We start from the raw sequence: 22523 nt of genomic DNA, 5'->3' as shown, positions 1-22523 counted from the left end.
AAAGAGGGGTGCCTGGGTGGCTCAGTCAGTGGAGCATCTGACTTCAGCTCAGGTCATGATCTCACAGTTTGTAAGTTCAAGCCCTGCATCAGGCTCACTGCTGTCAGCACAGAGCCCACTTTGGATCCTCTGCCCCTCCTCTGCTTACTCTCTCTCTCAAAAATAAACAAACAAGTGTCTAAACTTTTATTTAAAAAAAAGTAATTCAAAGAACTTCAGCATGAAGAACACTTTAGCACTGCTTACGGACCTAGGGGATGGGTACTGTTATTTCCGGGATATATCAATGACATGATATTCGTGGAGGTGAGTCTAATAAATGTTTGCTTTTCTCAGAGTGGTATATTAGAGGAAAGGTGGATAGGCCAACCTTACTTAGAAGTGTCCAAAAAGAAAAACAATAATTGTATGTGTACTTAAATCTGAGGCATTTCTGATCTATTTAGTCATGGGAGAAACGTCTAATTCATGACAACTGTTAAAATCCTAATTAACTTTCAAAACCTGGGTCAAATGACACACTGTTATATCATGGTTTTCCTCCTTTTGAACATCTACAGCATTTCTTGCTTTTCTTGAGGCACTTTTTCCTACTTTTATTGAAGTTGATTGCATGTTTTTGTTTATAACCAAATTTAACATAAGCTCTACATTGAGAGTGATTATGTCTTACTGTCTACCCTACATAGTATCTTATAGCAGGGCTTTAATAAACACTTAAAATTAAAAAAAAAAAGTATTGACAAAAAATAATATACATTAATGTTCCCAAGATATGAAGTATAATATCCTGGCCATTCTATGCCTCTTTTTCCTCCTTTTGTTTTTTCTGTTGTCTGTTTCTTTTAAAAAATGTTTAGTCAAATTTAATTCAACCCTTATAATACAGTCCTCTCACTTTCCTAACCTTTTACTTCTCAACCCCCAAAGTCAAAGATAGACAAAAATTTGTACAAGTTTTCTTTTCATACACAATTATGGGAAGTCTGAATCTATTTCAGATCTGTTGAATGTTAAATATTAAGGCATAAGGATTGAGTAGTAACAACATCATGGTTAAAATTTCTGTCCCAAGATATTTCTACCAAGGAAGGGTAGTGAGAGCAAGAGCTCTGGGAACAGAATTACAAAGTGGGTTAGTGACCAACTGGAAACTGTTGCTGAGGAGAAATATGTGAAGTATACAAATGGTCCTCTGGATGATTAAAAAGAAGAAAAAGTAATATGAAAGACCCAAGATTTTGCTACCTTTTGTTAATAAACACCTATTTCTTATGTCTTTCTTCCTTCCCTCCCTTCTCTCCATTCCTTCCCTCTTTGTTCCTTCCCCACTCTCTCCTTCCCTCTCCTCACTCTCTGTGCCCCCAAACCCCACCAAAATTCAATTCCCCATTTAGGTGAATGTTAGCATATAATAATGTTTTGTTAGCAGGTGAACTAAACAAGTAAAAGATTGGACTTTTGAGGTTTAATGGCTGAAGAACTACAGCACGACTAATGGGTCATAAATTAGTGGATTAGTGAATGCAAAAGCAGATCACAAATCTACCCTTGGGTAGTTGGGAAGACAGAGAAACTGCACCAAGAATTGACAAAAGAAATTCGGGATCTGTATTCAAGTGGAAAACTTTTCCTAAGGGTCAAGATGGCTAACAGTAGGGAACAATGAGTTTCAGTCATCAGTTTGAAGGTTACAATACAGTCACATTATTCAGGAATTTCAGTCTCCAATAGCCTAAAATTGCCAAAATATTAAAAAAAAAAAAAGTTTTTGTGTTTTTTTTTTAATTTTTTTTCAACGTTTTATTTATTTTTTGGGATAGAGAGAGACAGAGCATGAACGGGCGAGGGGCAGAGAGAGAGGGAGACACAGAATCGGAAACAGGCTCCAGGCTCTGAGCCATCAGCCCAGAGCCTGACGCGGGGCTCGAACTCATGGACCGCGAGATCGCGACCTGGCTGAAGTCGGACGCTTAACTGACTGCGCCACCCAGGCACCCCATGCCAAAATATTTTTTAAAGTTACATCTGAGCAAAACAAAACATTTCACCATATATCATCCCATAGATTTAGAGTACTAAATCTACATTAGAGATAACATTTTTCTTTGCTAAAACATATCAAATGTTCTAGTAGTTATTGTATCCAATCATTAATGAAATAGGATGAGAGGAAGCTGTTTTGAAACTAATTTATCTAGCACAATATTTATTTCTATTGAACTAAGGCCCAGATTTTCTTTTATCTGGTTCTCATTATTAACATTGTTTAAGTATTAGAAGACAGTATCTGGGCTGATATTGAGGAGATTTCACAATTTCTTAGGAATTCGGGTTTCCCAGCTTGCAAAGTGAGCCACAGCAACACTCTCTGAAGATGTGATTTAAAATGTAAGTGTCGGGGCGCCTGGGTGGCTCAGTCGGTTAAGTGTCCGACTTCGGCTCAGGTCATGATCTCACGGTCCGTGAGTTCGAGCCCCGCGTCGTGCTCTGTGCTGACCGCTCAGGGCCTGGAGCCTGTTTCAGATTCTGTGTCTCCCTCTCTCTCTTACCCTTCCCCGTTCATGCTCTGTCTCTCTCTGTCTCAAAACTAAATAAACGTTAAAAATAATTAAAATAAAATAAAATGTAAGTGTCCCAATTTGCTTAATTAGAACATTTATTTTCCTCAGTTCACTTTTTTCTTTTGAATACAAATGATATTATTAGATATGCACCTTAACAAAATCCACTCCTTTTCCCCCATGAAAATAACAATGAGATCCACCCTCTATCAAGAAGTCTTTCAGTCATAAAAAGTGAAAACAGGGAGATTTTAATAAAGTCTGTTAGTGACTCATGAAATTTATTCTGTAGGTACATAAAACTCGATCCTGTATTAACTTTACAGTTTTTTTTTCTGCCAAAGTAGTACTTAATCAGTATTCTGCTTCCCTAAATTAATGCAATAAACCAATAGATAATAATTCTCATTAATACGAATATTTGAAGAAGAAATGTTTAACTATTGGCAAATATTTTGAAGTAGGTTGTCACAGCTTTCTTTGAAATCATAAACACTTATGAGATTATTTTCAAATGTTCTTGAAAAAAATCAGCAGCTTTTAGGATATAAGAAATAAATACTACATTTAGTCTCTCTTGGTTTACATATACATTTATGTACATTTTATGCTTTTTTGCATATTATTTTGCATATAAGATATTTGTCTTATAAAATTTTAAATATAAATACAAATTTTCATATTTCTAGAAGCTATATAATCAAGATAAAATGACTTTCAACAGTAATTATTTTAAAACACCTTTAGCCTTAAAAAACAGAGTTTCAGTCTCATGTCTTCTTAACTAAGTTGCAGTTGACCTTTTGCTTAGCCAACAGTAAATTTCATAACTAAGAACAAGTTTCTCACTGATTTAGCTTCATTGCAAAATAACATAGGTCTCTCTGAGGGCAAATACTGGGATTTATGTACTTTCTTTATTTTCCCACTTTTTAAAGATTTGGTAAAATACACGTGGCATAAAATTTGCCATTTTAACCATTTTTATGTGTACAGTCCAGTGGCATTATTTTAGGGTTTTTTTTTCAGTTTTACTGAGATAAAATTGACATACAACATTGCGTAAGTTTAAGATATAAAAATGTTGATTTGATGTACTTATATATAGCAAAATGATCACTGAAATGTTACCTGATGACTTTATCACTTCACATATTTATCATTACTTTATTATGGTGAGAACATTTTAGATTTACTCTCTCAACAACTTCCAAGTGTATGTTATTGTTAACGGTCATCATGACACTGTGTATTAGATTCCCTGAACTTAATCATCTTCTAACTAGAATTTTGTGCTCCTGACCAACATCTTCCCATTTCCTCTACTCTCTGGCTTCTGGTAACCACCATTCTATTATCTGTTTCTATAAGTTTGGCTTTTTTAGATTCTACATGTAGGTGTTATCATATAGTATTCATCTTTCTTTGTCAGATATTTCACTTAGCATAATGCCCTCAAGATCCATTCATGTTGTCATAGATACCAGGATTTCCTTCTTTCTCTTGGCTGAAGAAGTTTCCTGTGTGTGTGTGTGTGTGTGTGTGTGTGTGTGTGTGTGTGTGTACTGTATCTTCTCTTGCCATTCAACTGTTGATGGACACTGAGGTTGTTTTCATATTTTGGCTATTGCAAATACTGCTGCAATGAACATGGGAATACAGATATCTCTTCAAGATCCTGTTTTCATTTCCTTTAGTTATATATACCCAGAAGTAAGTGGTATTGCTGGATCATATGATAGTTCTTTTTAATTTTTTGTGGAGTTTCCATACTGTTTTCCATAATGGCTAAACCAATTTACATTCCCACTAACAGTGCACAAGGATCCCCTTTTCTCTACATCCTTGCCAACACTTGTTATCTCTTGTCTTTTTGATACCAGTCATTCTCACAAGCGTTAGGTGATATCTCATTGTCGATACGGTTTGCATTTAGTGATGTTACCATCTTTTCATGTACCCCTTGGCCATTTGTCTTTGAAAAAAGTGTCTATTCAATTCTCTGCCCATTTTTAAATCAGACTGTTTGAGTTTTTGCTAATGAGCTGTGTGTGTTCTTTATATTTTTTGGATATTAAACCCTTACTAGATATAAGATTTGCAAATATTTTATCCCCTTCTATATGTTGATGTAGTCCCACTTATTGATTTTTGCCTTTGCTGTTTGTGCTTTCGGTGTTATATCCAAAAAATCATTGCCAAGACCAATGCCAAGGAGCTTTTCCCCTATTTTCTTCTAGGACTTTCATGGTTTCAAGTCTCACATTAAGTTTTCAATCCATCTCAAGTTCATTTTTGTGAGTGGTGTAAATACAGTTCCAATTTCATTTTTCTACTTGTGGTCATCTAGTTGTTTTTTTTTTTTTAAACCTTTATTAAAGAGACTTTCCTTTCCTCGTTGTGTAGTCATGGCTCCCTTGTCAAATATGCAGGGGTTTATTTAATAATAATAATTAAATAATAATTTAATAATAAACCTCTGATCATATGCAGGGGTTTATTTCTGGTCTTTTGATTCTATTCCACTGGTCTATGTCTATTTTTATGCTAGCATCATACTGTTTTGGTGACTATAGGTTTGCAGTATAGCTGAAATCAGAAGTGCAATGCTTCCAGCTTTGTTCTTCTTTCTCAGGATTGCTTTCTCTATTCAGGTCAGTTTGTGGCTCCACACAATTTTTAGGATTGTTTTTTTTTTTCTATTTCTATAAAAAATGCCATTGAGATTCTGACCAGAATTGCATTGAATCTATAGACAGCTTTGGGTAGTTTGGACATTTTAGTAATATTAATTCTTCCAATCCATGAACTTGGAATGTCTTTCCATTTGTGTCTTCTTTAGTTTCTTTCATCAAAGTCATATAGTTTCAATATACAGATCTCTCACCCCCTTGGTCAAATTTATATCTAAGTACTTTATTGTTTTCAATGGTATTGTAAATAAGATTATTTTACTTCTTTTTCAGATACTTTGTTGTTAGTGTATAGAAATGCAGTTAATTTCTGTATGTTGGTTTCGTAACCTACAACTTCATTTAATTCATTGATTTGTCCTGAATGTTTTGGTGGAGCCTTCAGGCTTTTCTATATGTATGTAAGATCATATCATCTACTAACAAAGACAATTTACTTCTTCCCTTTTGATTTGGATGTCTTTTATTTCTTTATATTGCCTAATTGCTCTGGCTAGAAATTCCAGTACTATGTTGAATAACAGTGGTCAGATTAGGCACTCTTGTCTTGTTCTTGAGATCTTAGATAAAAAGCTTTCACTTTCAACTTTTCACTGTTGAGTATTATGTTAGCTGTGCGTTTTTCATATATGGCTTTTTATAATGTTGAGGTATGTTCCTTACATACCCACCTTACTGGGAGATTTTGTCATGAGAGCATGTTGTATTTTTTCAAATGCTTTTTCTTCATCTATTGAGATAATCATACGATTTTTATTCTATTCATGTGGTGTATCACGTTTATTGATTTGCATATGTTGAACACATCCCAGGAATAAATCTTCCTTAATCATAGCATGATTCTTTTAATGAGCTTTTAAATTTGGTTTGTTAATTTTGTTGAGAATTTTTACATCTATATTTATCTCGGATATTGGTCTATAGTTTTCTTATTTTGTAGAGTCCTTATCTTGCTTTGTTATCAGGGTAGTGCTGGCCTCATAAAATAAGTTTGGGAGTGCTCTCTCCTCTTTGATTTTTTGGAAGAATTTAAGAAGACTGACATTAATTCTTCTATAAATGTTTGTTAGAAATTAACCAATGAAACCAACTGGTTTTGGCTTTTCTTTCCTGGAAGGTTTTTCATTACTAATTTAATCTCCTTTCTTGTTATTGGTCTTTTCATATTTTCTTTCTTCATAATTCAGTCTTGGTAAATTGGTTATTTCTAGGCAGTCATCCATTTCTTCTAGGTTATCCAATTTGTTAGTATAACATTGTTCACAATAGTTTTTTAAGAACGTATGTATTTTAGATGTATCGGTTGTAATATCTCCCCTTTCATTTCTAATTTTATTCATGAGTCTTCTTTCTTTTTCCCTTAGTCTAGCTGAAGGTTTATCAATATTGTTTATCTTTTCAAATTATTAGCTCTTAGGTTTGTTGATCTTTTTTATTGTTCTTTTGGTCTCTATTTCATTTATTTCTGCTCTGATATTAGTTATGTCCTTCCTTCTGTTAACTGTGGGCTTTATTTTTTCTTCTTTTTCTAGTTCTTTGAGGCACGAAGTTAAGTTTATTAGAAACATCTTTTTTCATTTTTAATACAGGCATTTATTGATATAAATGATCGCCTTAGAACTGCTATTGTAGCATCCCATATGTTTAGTTTCCATTTTCATTTGTTTCAAGATTTTTTAATTTCTCTTTTGATTTCTTCTTTGACCCATATTGGTTGCTCAGGAGCATGTTATTTAATTTTCACATATTTGTAAATTTTCCAGCTTTCCTCCTATTATTGATACTAGTTTCACACTATTATGATGAAAAAAAATACTTGGTATGATTTCAATCTTCTTAAATTTGCTAAGACTAGTTCTGTGTTATATGTCAGACAATGTTCCATGCGTGCTTGAGAAGAATATGTAGTTTACTGCTTTTGGATAGAATATCTGTGTATGTCTGTTAGGTCCATTTGGTGTAAAATATGGTTTGAGTCCAATGTTTCTTGTTAATTTTCTGTCTGAATGATCTATCTGTTGTTGAAAGTAGGATACTGAAGTCCCCAACTATTCATGTATTGCGTAACTTCCTTCAGATTTGTTAGTATTTGCTTAATATGCACCTATATTTAATATTTGTTAGTATTTGCTTATATATGCACCCAACTCCACTGTTGGGTGCATATATATTACAATTATTGTACCTTTTTGACACATTGGACACATTATCATTATATAATGACCTTCTTTGTCTCTTGTTACCATTTTTCACCAGAAGTGTGTTTTGTCTGATATAAGCATGGCTACTCCTAGTGTCTTTTGGTTTCCATTTACATGGAATATCTTTTTTCATCCCTTCACTTGCAATCTATGTGTGTCCTTAAAGCTGAAGTGAGTCTCTTGTAGGCAGCATATAGTTGTGTCTTGTTTTGTTTTGTTTTGTTTTGTTTTTTTGTTTTTTGTTTTTTGTTTTTATCCATCCGTCCTGTCTATGCCTTTTGATTGGAGAATTCAATCCATTTACATTTAGAGTAAGTGTTAATAGGCAAGGACTTACTAATACTGGCTTATTGTTTTCTGGCTTTTTTTGTAGTTCTCTGACTTCTTTCTTCCTCTTCACAGCCCTCCTTTGTGAATTGCTGATTTTCTTTTTTCTTTTTTTCTTTTCTTTTCTTTTTTCTTTTTCTTTTTTCTTTTTTTAATTTTATTTTTTAAATTTACATCCAAATTAGTTAGCATATAGTGCAACAATGATTTCGGGAGTAGATTCCTTAGTGCCCCTTACCCATTTAGCCCATCTCCCCTCCCAAAACCCCTTCCAGTAACCCTCTGTTTGTTCTCCATATTTATGAGTCTCTTATGTTTTGTCCCCCTCCCTGTTTTTATATTAGTTTTGTTTCCCTTCCCTTATGTTCATCTGTTTTGTCTCTTAAAGTCCTCATATGAGTGAAGTCATATGATATTTGTCTTTCTCTGACTGACTGATTTCACTTAGCATAATACCCTCCAGTTCCATTCACATAGTTGCAAATGGCAAGATTTCATTCTTTTTGATTGCCAAGTAATACTCCATATATACCACATCTTCTTTATCCATTAATCCATCGATGGACATTTGGGCTCTTTCCATACTTTGGCTATTGTTGATAGTGCTGCTAAAAACACTGGGGTGCATGTATCCCTTCGAAACACACCTGTATCCCTTGGATAAATGCCTAGTAGTGCATTTTCTGGGTTGTAGGGTAGTTCTATTTTTAGTTTTTTGAGGAACCTCCATACTGTTTTCCAGAGTGACTGCACCAGCTTGCATTCCTACCAACAATACAAAAGAGATCATCTTTCTCCACATCCTCGCCAACTTCTGTTGTTGCCTGAGTTGTTAATGTTAGCCATTCTGACAGGCTTAAGGTGGTATCTCATTGTGGTTTTGATTTGTATTTCCCTGATGATGAGTGATGTTGAGCATTTTTTTCATGTGTCAGTTGGCCATCTGGATGTCTTCTTTGGAGAAGTGTCTATTCATGTCTTTTGCCCCTTTCTTCACTGGATTATATATTTTTTGGGGTGTTGAGTTGGATAAGTTCTTTATAGATTTTGGATACTAACCCTGTATCTGATATGTCATTTGCAAATATCTTCTCCCATTCTGTCGGTTGCCTTTTAATTTTGCTGATTGTTTCCTTCGCTGTGCAGAAGTTTTTTATTTTCATGAGATCCCAGTAGTTCATTTTTGCTTTTGTTTCTCTTGCCTCCAGAGATGCATTGAGTAAGAAGTTGCTGTGGCCAAGATCAAAGAGGTCTTTGCCTGTTTTCTCCTCAAGGATTTTGATGGCTTCCTGTCTTACGTTGAGGTCTTTCATCCATTTTGAGTTTATTTTTGTGTATGGGGTAAGAAAGTGGTCCAGGTTCATTCTTCTGCCTGTCGCTGTCCAGTTTTCTCAGCACCACTTGCTGAAGAGACTGTCTTTATTCCATTGGATATTCTTTCCTGCTTTGTCAAAGTTTAGTTCGCCATACATTTGTGGGTCCATTTGTGGGTTCTCTATTCTGTTCCATTGATCTGAGTGTCTGTTCTTGTGCCAGTACGATACTGTCTTGATGATTACAGCTTTGTAGTATAGTTTGAAGTCCAGGATTGTGATGCCTTCTGCTTTGGTTTTCTTTTTCAAGATTGCTCTGGCTCTTTGGGGTCTTTTCTGGTTCCATACAATTTTAGGATTATTTGTTCTAGCTCTGTGAAGAATGGTGGTGTTATTTTGATAGGGATTGCATTGAATATGTAGATTGCTTTGGGTAGTATCGACATTTTAACAATATTTGTTCCTCCTATCCAGGAGCATGGAATCTTTTTCCATTTTTTTGTGTCTTCTTCAGTTTCTTTCATAGGCTGTCTATAGTTTTCAGTGTATAGATTTTTCACCTCTTTGGTTAGATTTATTCCTAGGTATTTTATGGTTTTTGGTGCAATTGTAAATGGGATAGATTCCTTGATTTCTCTTTCTGTTGTTTCATTGTTGGTGTATAGGAATGCGACCAATTTCTGTGTGTTGGTTTTATATCCTGCAACTTTGCTGAATTCATGAATCAGTTCTAGCAGATTTTTTTGGTGGAATCTTTAGGGTTTTCCAAATAGTATCATGTCATCTACAAAGAGTGAAAGTTTGACCTCCTCCTGGCCAATTTGGATGCTTTTATTTCTTTGTGTGAATTGGTGATTTTATGTAGTAGTATGCTGATTCCCTTGTTTTTATCTATGAATCTACTATAGGTTTTCACTTTGTGGTAACAACCTAACTTCAATTGCATATAAAAGCTCTACTCTGGGATGCCTAAGTGACTCAATCAGTTGAGGATCCAACTTAGGCTCAGGTCATGATCTCACAGTTCATGGGTTCAAGCCCTGTGTCAGGCTCTGTGCTGACAGCTCAGAGCCTGGAAACTGCTTCGGATTCTGTGCCACCCTTTCTCTCTGCCCCCTCCCCTGCTCATGCTCTGTCTCTCTCTGTCTCTCAAAAATGAATGATCATTATAATTTTTTTAAAAAACTCGACCCTTTCTTTTATGTTCTTAATATCACAATTTATCTCTTTTTATATTGTGTATCACTTAAAAGTTACACGAGTTGTAGTGATTTTTAGTACTCTGTCCTCTAACTTTCATACTAATATTTAAGTGGTTAACATACCATCTTATTACAGTATTAGAATATTCTGAATTTGACTATATATTTACCTTTACTAGTTTTGTATATGTTCATATGTTTTCATGTTACTAGCTAGCTTCATTTCAGTTTCAAGAACTCCTTTCAGCATTTCAGGCAGGTCTAGTAGTGATGGATTCCCTCAGCTTTTGTTTGTCTGGGAAAGTCTTTATTTTTCCTTAATTTCTGAAGGATGATTTTGCTTGATTATGCACTTTTGTATGCCTTGGAAATGTCTTGTGTTGTTCAGGTTACAGCTATATTCAAGATCTGTACCTTTCTGGGGTGCCTGGGTGGCTCAGTCGGTTTAGCCTCCAACTTTGGCTCAGGTCATGATCTCACGGCACATGAGTTCGGGCCCCATGTAGGGCTCTGTGCTGACAGTTCACAGCCTGGAGCCTGCTTTGGATTCTGTGTCTCCCTCTCTCTCTGCCCCTAACCCACTCGCATTCTGTCTCTGTCTCTCTCAAAAAAAAAAAAAAAATTAAAAAAAAAATGAACTGTACCTTTTATATTATTTAGGAAATCTAAAATAGCTTAAAATATAAAATTTATATATACATGATTTTATTTGAATTGAGAGTAGAATTCTATGATAGAATATTTTCCTCATGATTCTATGCCTTATAACCTAAATTAAAAATTAAAAATCCATTTACTTAACACATTAGTATCTGAAACTTAAGCTTTGGCAGGATAATTTAGTTGTCAGATTCAGAAGATCTCCCAAGAAACTTTATTTTTTTTTTTTTCCAAGAAACTTTAAAGCATATAGAGAAAGAGAAGGATTCTGGTGTCACAAGATGTTATCTATTTTGTGGTAAACATAAGAATTCATGACACTGCTCCCATCCAATATTTTCTTATTGCTAACGCATCTCTTAATTCTCTTATACTTCAAGTAGCTTTCCACTGCTAACATAAGTCTTACTTAAAAAAAAATTTTTTTAATGTTTATTTATTTTTGAGAGAGAGACAGAGCATGAACGGGGGAGGGGCAGAGAGAGAGGGAGACACAGAATCGGAAGCAGGCTCCAGGCTCTGAGCCATCAGCCCAGAGCCCGAGGCGGGGCTGGAACTCACAGACCGCGAGATCATGACCTGAGCTGAAGTCAGACACTTAACCGACTGAGCCACCCAGGCGCCCCATAAGTCTTACTTTAAAGCAAAGAACCCCACATAACTTCATCTGCCTAACTACAACATGCGGTCTAAAAATTAGACCAGAGGGCAGGAAGGTGCAAGCACTTTATAACAAAAGAAAAGGAGCAAGACAGACATGTGATAGCACCATACTTGATATAAATTTCACATTTGCTCTGGTTCTATACCTCCAGCCTAAGTGCTCTTTTAGGTTCCACAGAAGAATGTTCTAACACAATAGGAGTAAGTACTCTGTGATGTCTACCTAACCCAGGGTGATGACAGATGGAAAAGATGAGCAGGAATAAATATTCCAAATTCTCACGTATGACTTTGTATTCAGATATTTCTAAATGCTTATGAGGAAAGATGGCTAAAGACTTCAAAAGAAACAATGTTCCTTTTAAATATTTCTATGCTTACTTTACACTCATTCTTAGAGTAAAATTTTAATTAAGGTAGTTTCAAATCATTAATAATATAGCATAACAGTAATAGAGACTATTTTATAAAGGCTCTTAAAATATAAGTGAACAATTTTAGAACATATGAATGTATACAGCTTGATGAAGAGATTAGTATACTGTCCAGGTAATATTTTTTCTGTGAGAAGAGATAAGTTGACATCTAAAACAATCAAATTATTCTTTCAACTAGCTTGCTATTCCTTGAGATTAACATCTGTAGTCTTTGAGTGCTCATTATATCTAGATAGATGGGAAAATAAAAAGAAGTGGTATTGTCCTGGAAACTTCTAATCAAAGCAATAATAAAACTTTTTGGATAACTAAATTTTTATTTCCTTAATAGCCGCTCTGAGTGAAAACTTGTTTAAAGATGATAAACTGAGGAGCCTAAGGAAATCAATATAATTCAAAAGAAAAATGAAATGTTTTTGTGACAAAAAATATGTACCTACCTTTGTGGAATGTAGAACATATGTTGGGGAGGTGGTTTATAGAGGACTCCTTCATACACAGGCCAGAGCCCACTTAAAATTCTGAAGAGAGAACTTTTTCCACAACCATTGGGCCCAGTTATCAAAAGGTGCATTCCTTCTTGTACCTAGAGTAAGAAATAGAATTATAAACTGCAATATTTAAATGTGATTTCATTTGGCAGCATTTAAAAGCAATTCTTTGCAAATTTTGAAACACATGATAACCTAGGATTCGCAAGGATTCAAAAAATATATATATCAGGACTGAGAACATCAAATTTGGCTTTGACTGTGCTCTGAGGCTAATAGCATGATAAGATAATCCAACTCCAAAGGAAATAGACCTTCTTGGAATGAGCACTGGATTTCTAAAATTTTAATTGAGGTCCTGTCATCAGATGTTATACACATACGTAGAAACAAAACCACATGGGAAATAAGAAAGTATAAAATTTTAAATTAACATATATTAAATTTGATTTTATTTATATTAGTATTTGACTAAATTTATACTGAATTCAAATACAACTTTGTTGTATTTGTCAGTTGGAGTTATTAGCTATAAAGCAAAGTTTATTCTAAGATCCAGATGGTTGGTTTAATTTTCTATTTCAGCAGTCTGAAATGTTACACAATCACAAAAGCTCATCAGAGAGATGAAATGATTCTAATTCTGTTTTGTTCACAGATGGGGAAAATACATTTACCAAGCCAAGAGAGAGGAAAGCAAGAAGACTATAATTTAGTCTTATGTCTAGGAATGGATTAAAACATATATATACATATGTCATATATGTTATATATATATATGTTATATGTGTTATATATATGTTACACATGTTGTATATGTATAATATATAATTCTAGGAATGAATTAAAACATATATATATATATATATATATATATATCATAAGTTTTTATCCATTATCAGTTGGATGCTTCTCTTTAGAATCTTCCATCTTATTTATCATTTAAATTTAAACAGTTAAGTTTCATGAATTCCCATTCCACCCAATAGAATCAGGAAGCTGTCTTAGTGTGGTATTTAAAAGACATTGTAAAAAACAAGGAAAAAGAACAGCATTTAAAAATTTGCCTTAAGAACACTGATAAGAACATTTCTAAGAACAAATGATATTTTGTAATCAGTACTAAACAGTGAATATAGCATCAACGTATGAAAGGCAGAAATCTGTATGCTTGTAGATACAGTTTTGTGTAATAAGGACACAAATATCTAAGTATCAGTGATATAGAATATGTCATATTTAAAACTCAATGATGAAGGAGTGCCTGGGTGGCTCAGTCTGTTAAGGGCTTGACTCTTGATTTTGGCTCAGGTCATGATCTCACAGTTTTTGAGATTGAGCACCAAGGTTCTGTGCTGTTAGCCTGCACAGAGCTTGCTTGGGATTCGCTCTCTCTTCCATTCTCTCTACCCCCCTCACCCAAAAAATAAATAAATAAATAAATAAATAAACTTAAAAAAAAAAGAAAACTCAAAGGTGAAAAAACACTATATTATTTGCATTATGTCAGTATAAGGGATCACTTCCATGTCTACATATTGTGTATAACATAAGCTGGAATCTTCTTGTTGAAAGAAGGTGGTGGGAAGAGGAAGGAAGGGAAGGAAAAAGGGGAAGGATTGGGAAGGAGGTTAAGATAAAGGAGCTAGGGATGTATACAATAAGTATATGTAAAGCCAAAATGGTTCAGATTTATGTTCTGTCTAAATAATTAGATTTCCTTAGTAAACACTGATTGGATATCTACCATGTGCCAGACATTCCTCTAGGCACAAGGGCTACAGTGCTACCCAAGACACATTTCTGTTCTCATAGAGCTTATATTCCAATGGGAAAGACGACAAGAAACATGTGAACAAAAATTAAGCAGTGATAAATACTTCTTTAATGGCAAAACAAGAAAGATTCATTTGGGAAAGATGGTGGCATTGTGGGGTTGGAGGTGGTAGGGGGGGATGCTTCTTTTGAATGGGTGGACAGGAAAATCCTCTTTGAGGAGGTAACGTTTAGGCTGAGCCTGCGTGACAAGAAACAGCCAGTCAGAGCAGGAGAGAGAACATTTCAAGCACTGAAGGCAGCTACCACAAGGACATAAGACAGGAGTGAGTTTGAGTCTAAACATTTTACTATAGATATTTTTTCTCCCTAATTGTAGCCAGCTGAAAAGTTATTTTGATAGAATAAAGTTTGAAGAAAATCCTGGGAAGAACCCAGAAAGAATTAATTTTGTGATTTGCACACTCTGTATTTGTGATTTGCACTCTGTCACTAGAGAGAGGGTTAAGGAAGTTTAATTTTGTAGAAGCATAAACACCTCCCAAATGATTTTTTAAAAGGTATGTGGCATGGCAAAAGGCATATTCACAAAATATTTTAATAGCATCATTCTCTATTAGGAATTCTCAGAAATTTAACACATTTGAGTCATAATAGAAGCCTTTTCTATATTCGTATTATTTTATTAGCATAAGTTTTCTTATGTTTAACAGTGAGTGTGAAGCAAAATTAATTCCCACATCATTGAGTTTTCTTTATCAAATAGTTTTTTAATCCCATAATGGATAAGAACCTTTTCCTCTAGAAACCTGTTTGTCAATGTATATATAGGAAACAGAATTTTCATTATATTTTAGGGACCTGACACTTTTTAAATAAAACTCCCCGAGTCAGAAACAAAGCCAACTATCATAAAGTATACTATATTAACATATATCTTTGTAGAACTTCAAAATTGATGACATTTCATTAGATTAAGTATTTTTAAATTCATTTTGTATAAAAAACAAACTGAGCCCTGAATTTTTTCACAGAAAGAGTGTGATGTGTCCACAATAATGTAGTTAGTAGGTGGTATAATTCAAGACTCTTAATACTATTTAATAAATGGAACAACAAGAATTGATACTACAAAACCTAACCTGACAAATTCTGTATAACAAGTCATAAATTAAAAATTGCTAAACTATTAATAAATAATTAAACATTCCATATATGCCCCTTCAAATGTTTTATTTCAAATCTAAAGATTATGGTGCATCATTAGCACCTAATTGGTACTCATGATCATATCCAACTAATTAAATCATTCTGTAAGTCTATAAATGGAAAAATAAAGCCTAACCAAATTGTAATTTAAATACAATTTCTCAGGCATCTGGGTGGCTTAGTCGATTAAGCGTCCGACTCTTGATTTCAGCTCAGGTCATGATCCCAGGGTCATGGGATTAATCCCTAAATCAGCCTCTACGCTGAGGAGCCTGCTTAAGAGTCTCTCTCTCTGCCCCTCCCCCACTCATTCTCTCTCTCAAAACAAACAAACACAATTTCTCCTATATTTATTAACACAGAATTTTCCCATGTTCAGTACTTATCTTCCAGAACCCTTATTCATTTGCAAGCACATCTGTAATAATTAAACTTAGACTGAGGTCCATGCTGAAATCATTAGTATGTGTATTGTCACGTTTGTAATTCTGTTACCAAGTCCAATCATGTCTTCGTAAATTTAGATGCCTTCATTGTAGTCATTAATGCTTATCAGCGAATTATTGTGTGCTTGAATTCCAAAAATGTTTGTTCAAATTTTACAATGCTTTAAATTAGGGCCTCTGGTTTACTAAGCAATTTTCACTTCTTGGTTTTTGTTACCAAGACATAGAATAATAAATAACAACTCTTAATCTCAACAAAATTAAACACTAAATTCCAATCCATGAATCTTCTGATTATTTCTTCCTATGGAAGAGGTGATTATTGGAAATATAAATTATATTTAGAGAATATATAATAGCAGAAGTAAACTTGCTAATGACCTCTTCCTTATATTTTAGTAAATACATTACAACATAGGCTTGTATATTTTGAGTAATGCCTATGAGGAAAAAATTAAAACCTTTTTCCAGATATTAATTTCTGAGGAATTTCTCTATTGTTCCCAAAAGTTACCTTGTATGGGCCCTCAGTGCACTGAGAAATTTTGATTTTCACCCCGGCAAAAAAGCAGTAGAAATCAAATTTCTCTTTCTCTTTGCTTTCTGAGGAACTGCTTCTGTAATTGAGCCACTATGCATACCTTTCTTGATTTCCCCTCCTTTCCATATGCTCCTCCAAGTACTTAACATAAGGTACATGAATTCTGAGTTGTTTTGTATTAGTGTGATGGCAACAATCAGAAGATTCTTGAATATCATCTTACTTTGAAGTTTAGCCTGGAAGCCACCACTTCTCCCGTTGGTGTAATTATGGGAACATTTTCACAAATAATTCCATGATCCACATCAATAACTCTTCCTAAAAGTTAAGGAATAGTTTAAGTTATAAAAGCTAGTATATGTTGTATCTACATCTCAAAAGAGGTTTAATGTAAATTTGGACATTCCGACACATATATTTGGAAAATATTTCTCAGAAACATTGTACAATAATCTAATGTCAACATCATAATGAGAGCATAATGAGATAAACTCTATCTGATATAACCTAGCTATATTCTTTATAATTGTTTATTTCACTAAATTAACCTTCCCTACAGAAAAAATACAATGCTGCAATAAGAGCATTAAGGTGTGGAATAACACAATTTTTTAAAATGTGATAATTAAAGTTAAGTTAAAAAATATAGAATAATGAAGAACAATAAATGTTAGCTCTAATTCTGTATTTGAATTTTAAAAGCAAACAATTCATCCTGCCATATGTTCAGTTTCTAAAAATAATTCTAGAAATTTGTTCTAAATAAAATAGCATAATTTTTTCTTGGTAATGTTAGTCACCACTCCTCAAATTGTGACACTAACTTTAGGAATAGTTGTTTAAATAAGTAAATATTAGCTCTTGGTAACTAATAACAGTGATCTTCTAAAAATTTTTGGTTCTGTTGATAAAGTAAGCATTTCAAAAGAGGAAAATATAAAACATTTGCTTTAATACCTTTGATTTCCAATGTGTCACTGAGGGGTAATTCTATGTTAACTCCATTCTTGCTATGGTTTTCAGACTCTTGCATGACAGCAGCTCTCTTATAAATGCCTCTTTTTACTTCATCAAAGACCCAAAACATATTGTACACTCGAGCAGTATAGCCTGCTAATTCTGTGATCTAAAATCAGCACAGAGATAAAATAGAGTTAATATACTCCAGATAGACTTTTAAATAAATATGCAATCTATCAGCTTCTTGATTTAATATTAAAGATCTTATTTCATAATACATGAAAAAAATAATACATCTGTTAGTGATAAAAAATAACAGAAAAGGCTTACCAAGAGAGCAAAATAACACAGTGTCAATGTAAATTTGATTGGAATTATAAAACCCATAAAAAATTATCCATTCAAGTGAGTGTTCAAAATAAAATGTAAAGATTTCAGAATGTTAGTGAGGCTTAAAATCTTTCAATCAAATTTCTGATTTGGCTCCTGTTTACATGACAAATTTTATTTCCAGAAAATTAGAAATTTTGTGAAAAGCTTAACGTCATTCAATGAAATAACAATCCTTTGTCTTGATATCTTTTTTCAATTTAAAATGGAAGATTTTAAATATAAGAAAAATAGGGGTTTTTTTCCTTATTATGAAATGAATGTTTTTAAGTCAAATTGATTGTCAAAATTCCTAAGCTTCGCCAAAGAAAACACTCCTGTCAGAGGATATCAATACTGGAAGTGAGCTCAGTGAAAAGCTTCAAATCCTTTTCAGTCCAAATCCCATAGTTCAGCTTCTTTTCCAGCCAAACATGATTTACATGCCCAAAGAAAAACATTAAATCTGACTTTTATTCTGGGTGAGATTAAAAATGAGATAAATCTCTGTTTTAGTCCCTAAGGCTCAGTAGAATGGTGCCTTGCTCTTATTCTGCCAGTTGTCCAATTTAGGTTGAATCCCTTGCTGTTTTTCTATTAAAATAACACCTTGTTGTTACCAGGGTAATGTGAAAGGTGACTCATCTCCTGTCAAGACCATCTTTCTCAGTGCAAAGAAAAGCACAAAAACCATTCCCTTATGGGAATATTTACTAGGAAATTGGTACCAACAAGCAAGGCATGTCACTAATAAATTGTGGAATAATACAACAATGCTGACATTTGTGTAAGATTTATGTGTGTGCAAAACCTAAGCCGTAAATGAGTATGGATAGTTATCAATAGCCTTCTAGCACACGTCTCTACTATGTGAGACGTCTGTATTTAGTATTTCATTTCTGTATATTAATGTTGTAACTATTTAATCGGTAATTTCTAAAATGTTATCTAGAAGAATCCCTTGAGTCCCCAAGTGGAGCAAAACGGAGCCAAGAATTAACAACATACAGATTCAAAAGAAACTCAGGTAAATGTATTTGCATAGAGGAAAAAATCCAAAATGAAATGTATGGGTCAGTTAAAGAAAGGCAAGAGGCAATGAGTTAATACGCTAGAATGCAAGGTGGAGTGGGCAGAGTGAGCATATGACTGTTGACAAATTACTTTGGGATACAAGGCAGGGAGTTTGCCCTAGGACTCTTACTCTAGACAGGAATCTTGTTTCTTCTGGAACCAGCAGAGAGAACGCATGGTTCTTGCTTGTGCTGTTACAGCAATGGCAAGATTCTTTAGATGTGAACATTCTATGATCCCAAGTATATTCAGGGAAAATAAAGCAAAATGAAATTATTTCTTGTATTGGATACAATGTAGAAAAAACTAGTCAATTTCTTTCTGTGACTTAGGTAGCAAAGTATTTTAATATGAGATGCGTAAAACTTTGATTTGTCATTTAATTTTAATAAATGATTTATTACATCAAAAACCTATCTTAAAAACGATGTACACATTATCAAAATTATTATTTGAAAAAAAATTTAAAGCTGAGTTGTTTTGGTATATGACCCTAAACAATCGGTTTTACTTTAAAAAAAAAAAAATCCTTTCAATAAATCAGTTGTTGAATGACACTGAAAACTTTTGTCAGCAAATCACAAGCTTTCTTACTCTTTTATATGGTCTATTCAAGGCTGATTTAATAGGCAGATAAATTTATAACGATGGTCTGGTGATTCATATTGATACAAAAGCCAAAAGAGTAAATTAATGGTGAAAATGATTAATCATGGGAATATTATATAATATCTGAAATAAATAATTTCTAATTTTAACACTGTGACATCTTCAGGTCTTAATACCATTCTTTCAGCAAACATTTCTTGACCACATACAATATTCCAAGTATTAAAATGATTAGGACTGCAAAGATGAGTAAGTTAATGCTTTCCACTCAGGGTCTGGTGAGCAGATAGACAATTGTAATGTGGTAAAGCATCAGATTTACTGGGACACGGAGAAGGGAGACCCAGACTCTGCAAGGAAGGTGGGGAAGAAGGTGGAATCACAAGAGGATTTTATATGCGGTTGGTGAGGCTTGACTTGTCATGAACGATGAGTACAAGTTTGCAAAGTATATAAATGACATTATTGGCTAGCAGTGATTGAATTCCTTAGTATGTGTTATTTTTATAATTATTACGATTTTTTTAATGTTTATTTATTTTTGAGAGAGACAGAGACAGAGAGTGAGCAGGGGAGGGACAGAGAGAGAGAGAGGGAGACACAGAATCCGAAGCAGGCTCCAGGCTCCGAGCTGTCAGCAAGAGCCCCACACAGGGTTTGAACTCACGAACCATGAGATCATGACCTAAGCCAAAGCTTGGATGCTTAACCGACTGAGCCACCCAGATGCCCCTGTTGTTTTAAATATTCTACATGTATTGACTCACAACAACCCTACAAAATCAATGCCGTCATTATCCCCACTTCACATATGAGGAAACAAATGCAGACAGGTTAAGGAACTTGATCAAGTTCACATAATTTGTAAATACTGGAGTAAGCTTTTAAATGTAGGTTCTCTGGTTCCAGAATCCACACCTAATAGACTTTTTTTTAAAAATAGATACGTCATACTAGGGGCGCCTCTGTGGCTCAGTCAGTTGAGCGCCCTGCTCTTGATTTGAGCTCAGTTTATGATCTCACTGTTCTTGAGATCAAGCCCTTAAGTCAGGCTCTAGCTCATAGGGCTGGGGCTGCTTGGGATTCTCACTCTCCCTCTCTCTCTCTGCCCCTCCCCTCCTTGTGCACTTACTCGCTCTGTCTCAAAATAAACAAATAAACATTAAAAAAAAAAAAAAAAAGAAAAGAAAACTATACACCGAAAAAGGGGAGTTTCAATTGAGAGTGTAAAACTCAAATAGTATTAGCATGAAAACACTTAGGAGTTGCTGCCCTTTATCTTGATTACAGTTTTAGGAATTTTTAGTAGAGAAAAGATGCTTTCAAAATGCTAAGTATATCTGATAATTTACATCTTTCTTGATTTTCAAATATTTTATTTTAATCAAATTGAAAACAAGATATGCAAGTACCTCTTTGTATGACGACATAATCCTTTCGATAGCATCAGCTCCAGAGGCCAATAAATTTCGAGCAGTAGTAAAGGCTTCTGTCCGTTCACTAACCATAGCTTGTTTTTGGCCATCTTCTAGATCTAAAAGCAAATTACAAAACTATTGAGTTTTTTCAAGTAACTATTTCATTTTTACAAATGAAATGGTGACTAAAAAACCCACGTGTAAATTTTTCATTAATATCAGCAATTTTCTAGAAATGTAATGAATTATTGAAAATACAGTATTTGTACCGGATTTTATTTAAAGCTTCCTTTCATTATTTTTTTAGGAGAGAGTTAGAGCAATTAAATTACCAATTAAGACTATTTTCATTTAGCATTTTTTCAAACCTTTCCAAATTCAACATTCAGCCCTTCTTACAGTTACACAATAAAATGCTAGTGATTTGTTCAATAAACTAGTAATAACTGGAATATAAGCAAGTATTTCTAGGGTGATTCCTTCAATAGAAATGTAAATTAGCTGATCTTCATAATCTAGACTTAGTTTATATGTTTCACCCAAACTGTACCTACAGCACTTCAAACATACGATATTCCATTCACCTCAATCATACAAAATTCTGTTTATCCTTTGGTATTTGCATATACCATTTCCTTGAAATGGTATATATACCATTAATATATATACTTACTGCACTTCCCTTCCTTTTTTTGCCTAGCTCTTTCTTTAAGAAAGTCAACTCTTTAAAAGAGATTTCCCTGGAAACCCTCGTCTGCCTTTTCTAATAATCTATAGGCTCCTTAAGAGTCAAGACTGTTTTTTACTCTTTATTCCCAGTACTCAGCAGAGTGTCCAGCACAGAGCACACCTCAATGTGTATTGAATGCATGTATGAACAAATGGATACATGGATGAACATCCTAAATTACTGTCAAAGCAGAATTATGGTCAAGAGTAGGAGGTAGACTAGGTTTGAATGCAGGCTCTACTACTTAATGACAAATGGTAAGAGAAATAAAACAAGCCAATGACCTTCTTCATGCCTATTTTCTCATGTGTAAATGAGGGAATTCACACTACTATCTTAAACAATTGTATCTCAAAGGATTGTTGTGAGGTTTAAAGGTGAGACACAAATGAAGTATTTGTCTAATCCATGGCTGATAATAAGTGCTCTAAGTGTTAGCGGTGATTACTTTCTCTGGTTATTATTGCATATGTACTCAATTTAGTCTTATTCTTCTCAATTATTCTCCCCAGTCATTACTTTATATTTCCCATCATCTATAGGATTCTCAACATGGTTCTCCTATAAATTATCTCCAAAGTTCTAAATTAAATACTATAAATTAATGAAAGTATTAGAATGCTATAGATAGCCATAGGCCCGTTTTGATATATATTTCTCTCTGTTTTATCTCAGTGTAAAGTGTTTTTTTGTTTGTTTGTTTGTTTCGTTTTTTGTGTTTTGTTTTCTACAACAGTGCAAATATTTAACTTGTGCCCTGCTAGGACTACCAAATACTTTTACCTTTACTTGCTCATAGACAGCTCAGCTGAGTTTGAAAGGGTTCCATGCATAATATAA

At 33.9% G+C, this 22523-nt stretch overlaps 1 protein-coding gene across 1 annotated transcript in view; it reads right to left on the bottom strand.

Annotated features, from left to right (window-relative positions):
- Window positions 1-22523, bottom strand: part of ABCD2 (ATP binding cassette subfamily D member 2) — a 67344-nt gene that overhangs the window by 32260 nt on the left and 12561 nt on the right. Inside the window, exons 3-6 of the mRNA XM_040488443.1 lie at window positions 20948-21069; window positions 17481-17649; window positions 16747-16841; window positions 12501-12646 (exon numbers count right to left, since the gene is read on the bottom strand). Of these exons, the coding sequence (XP_040344377.1) occupies window positions 12501-12646; window positions 16747-16841; window positions 17481-17649; window positions 20948-21069 (532 nt within the window). The remainder of the gene's footprint in view (window positions 1-12500; window positions 12647-16746; window positions 16842-17480; window positions 17650-20947; window positions 21070-22523) is intronic.

The sequence above is a fragment of the Herpailurus yagouaroundi genome, unplaced genomic scaffold (assembly GCF_014898765.1).
Source record: "Herpailurus yagouaroundi ecotype Mexico unplaced genomic scaffold, PumYag 166, whole genome shotgun sequence".
NCBI lineage: Eukaryota > Metazoa > Chordata > Mammalia > Carnivora > Felidae > Herpailurus > Herpailurus yagouaroundi.
This window is presented reverse-complemented; position numbering and strand designations above follow the sequence as displayed.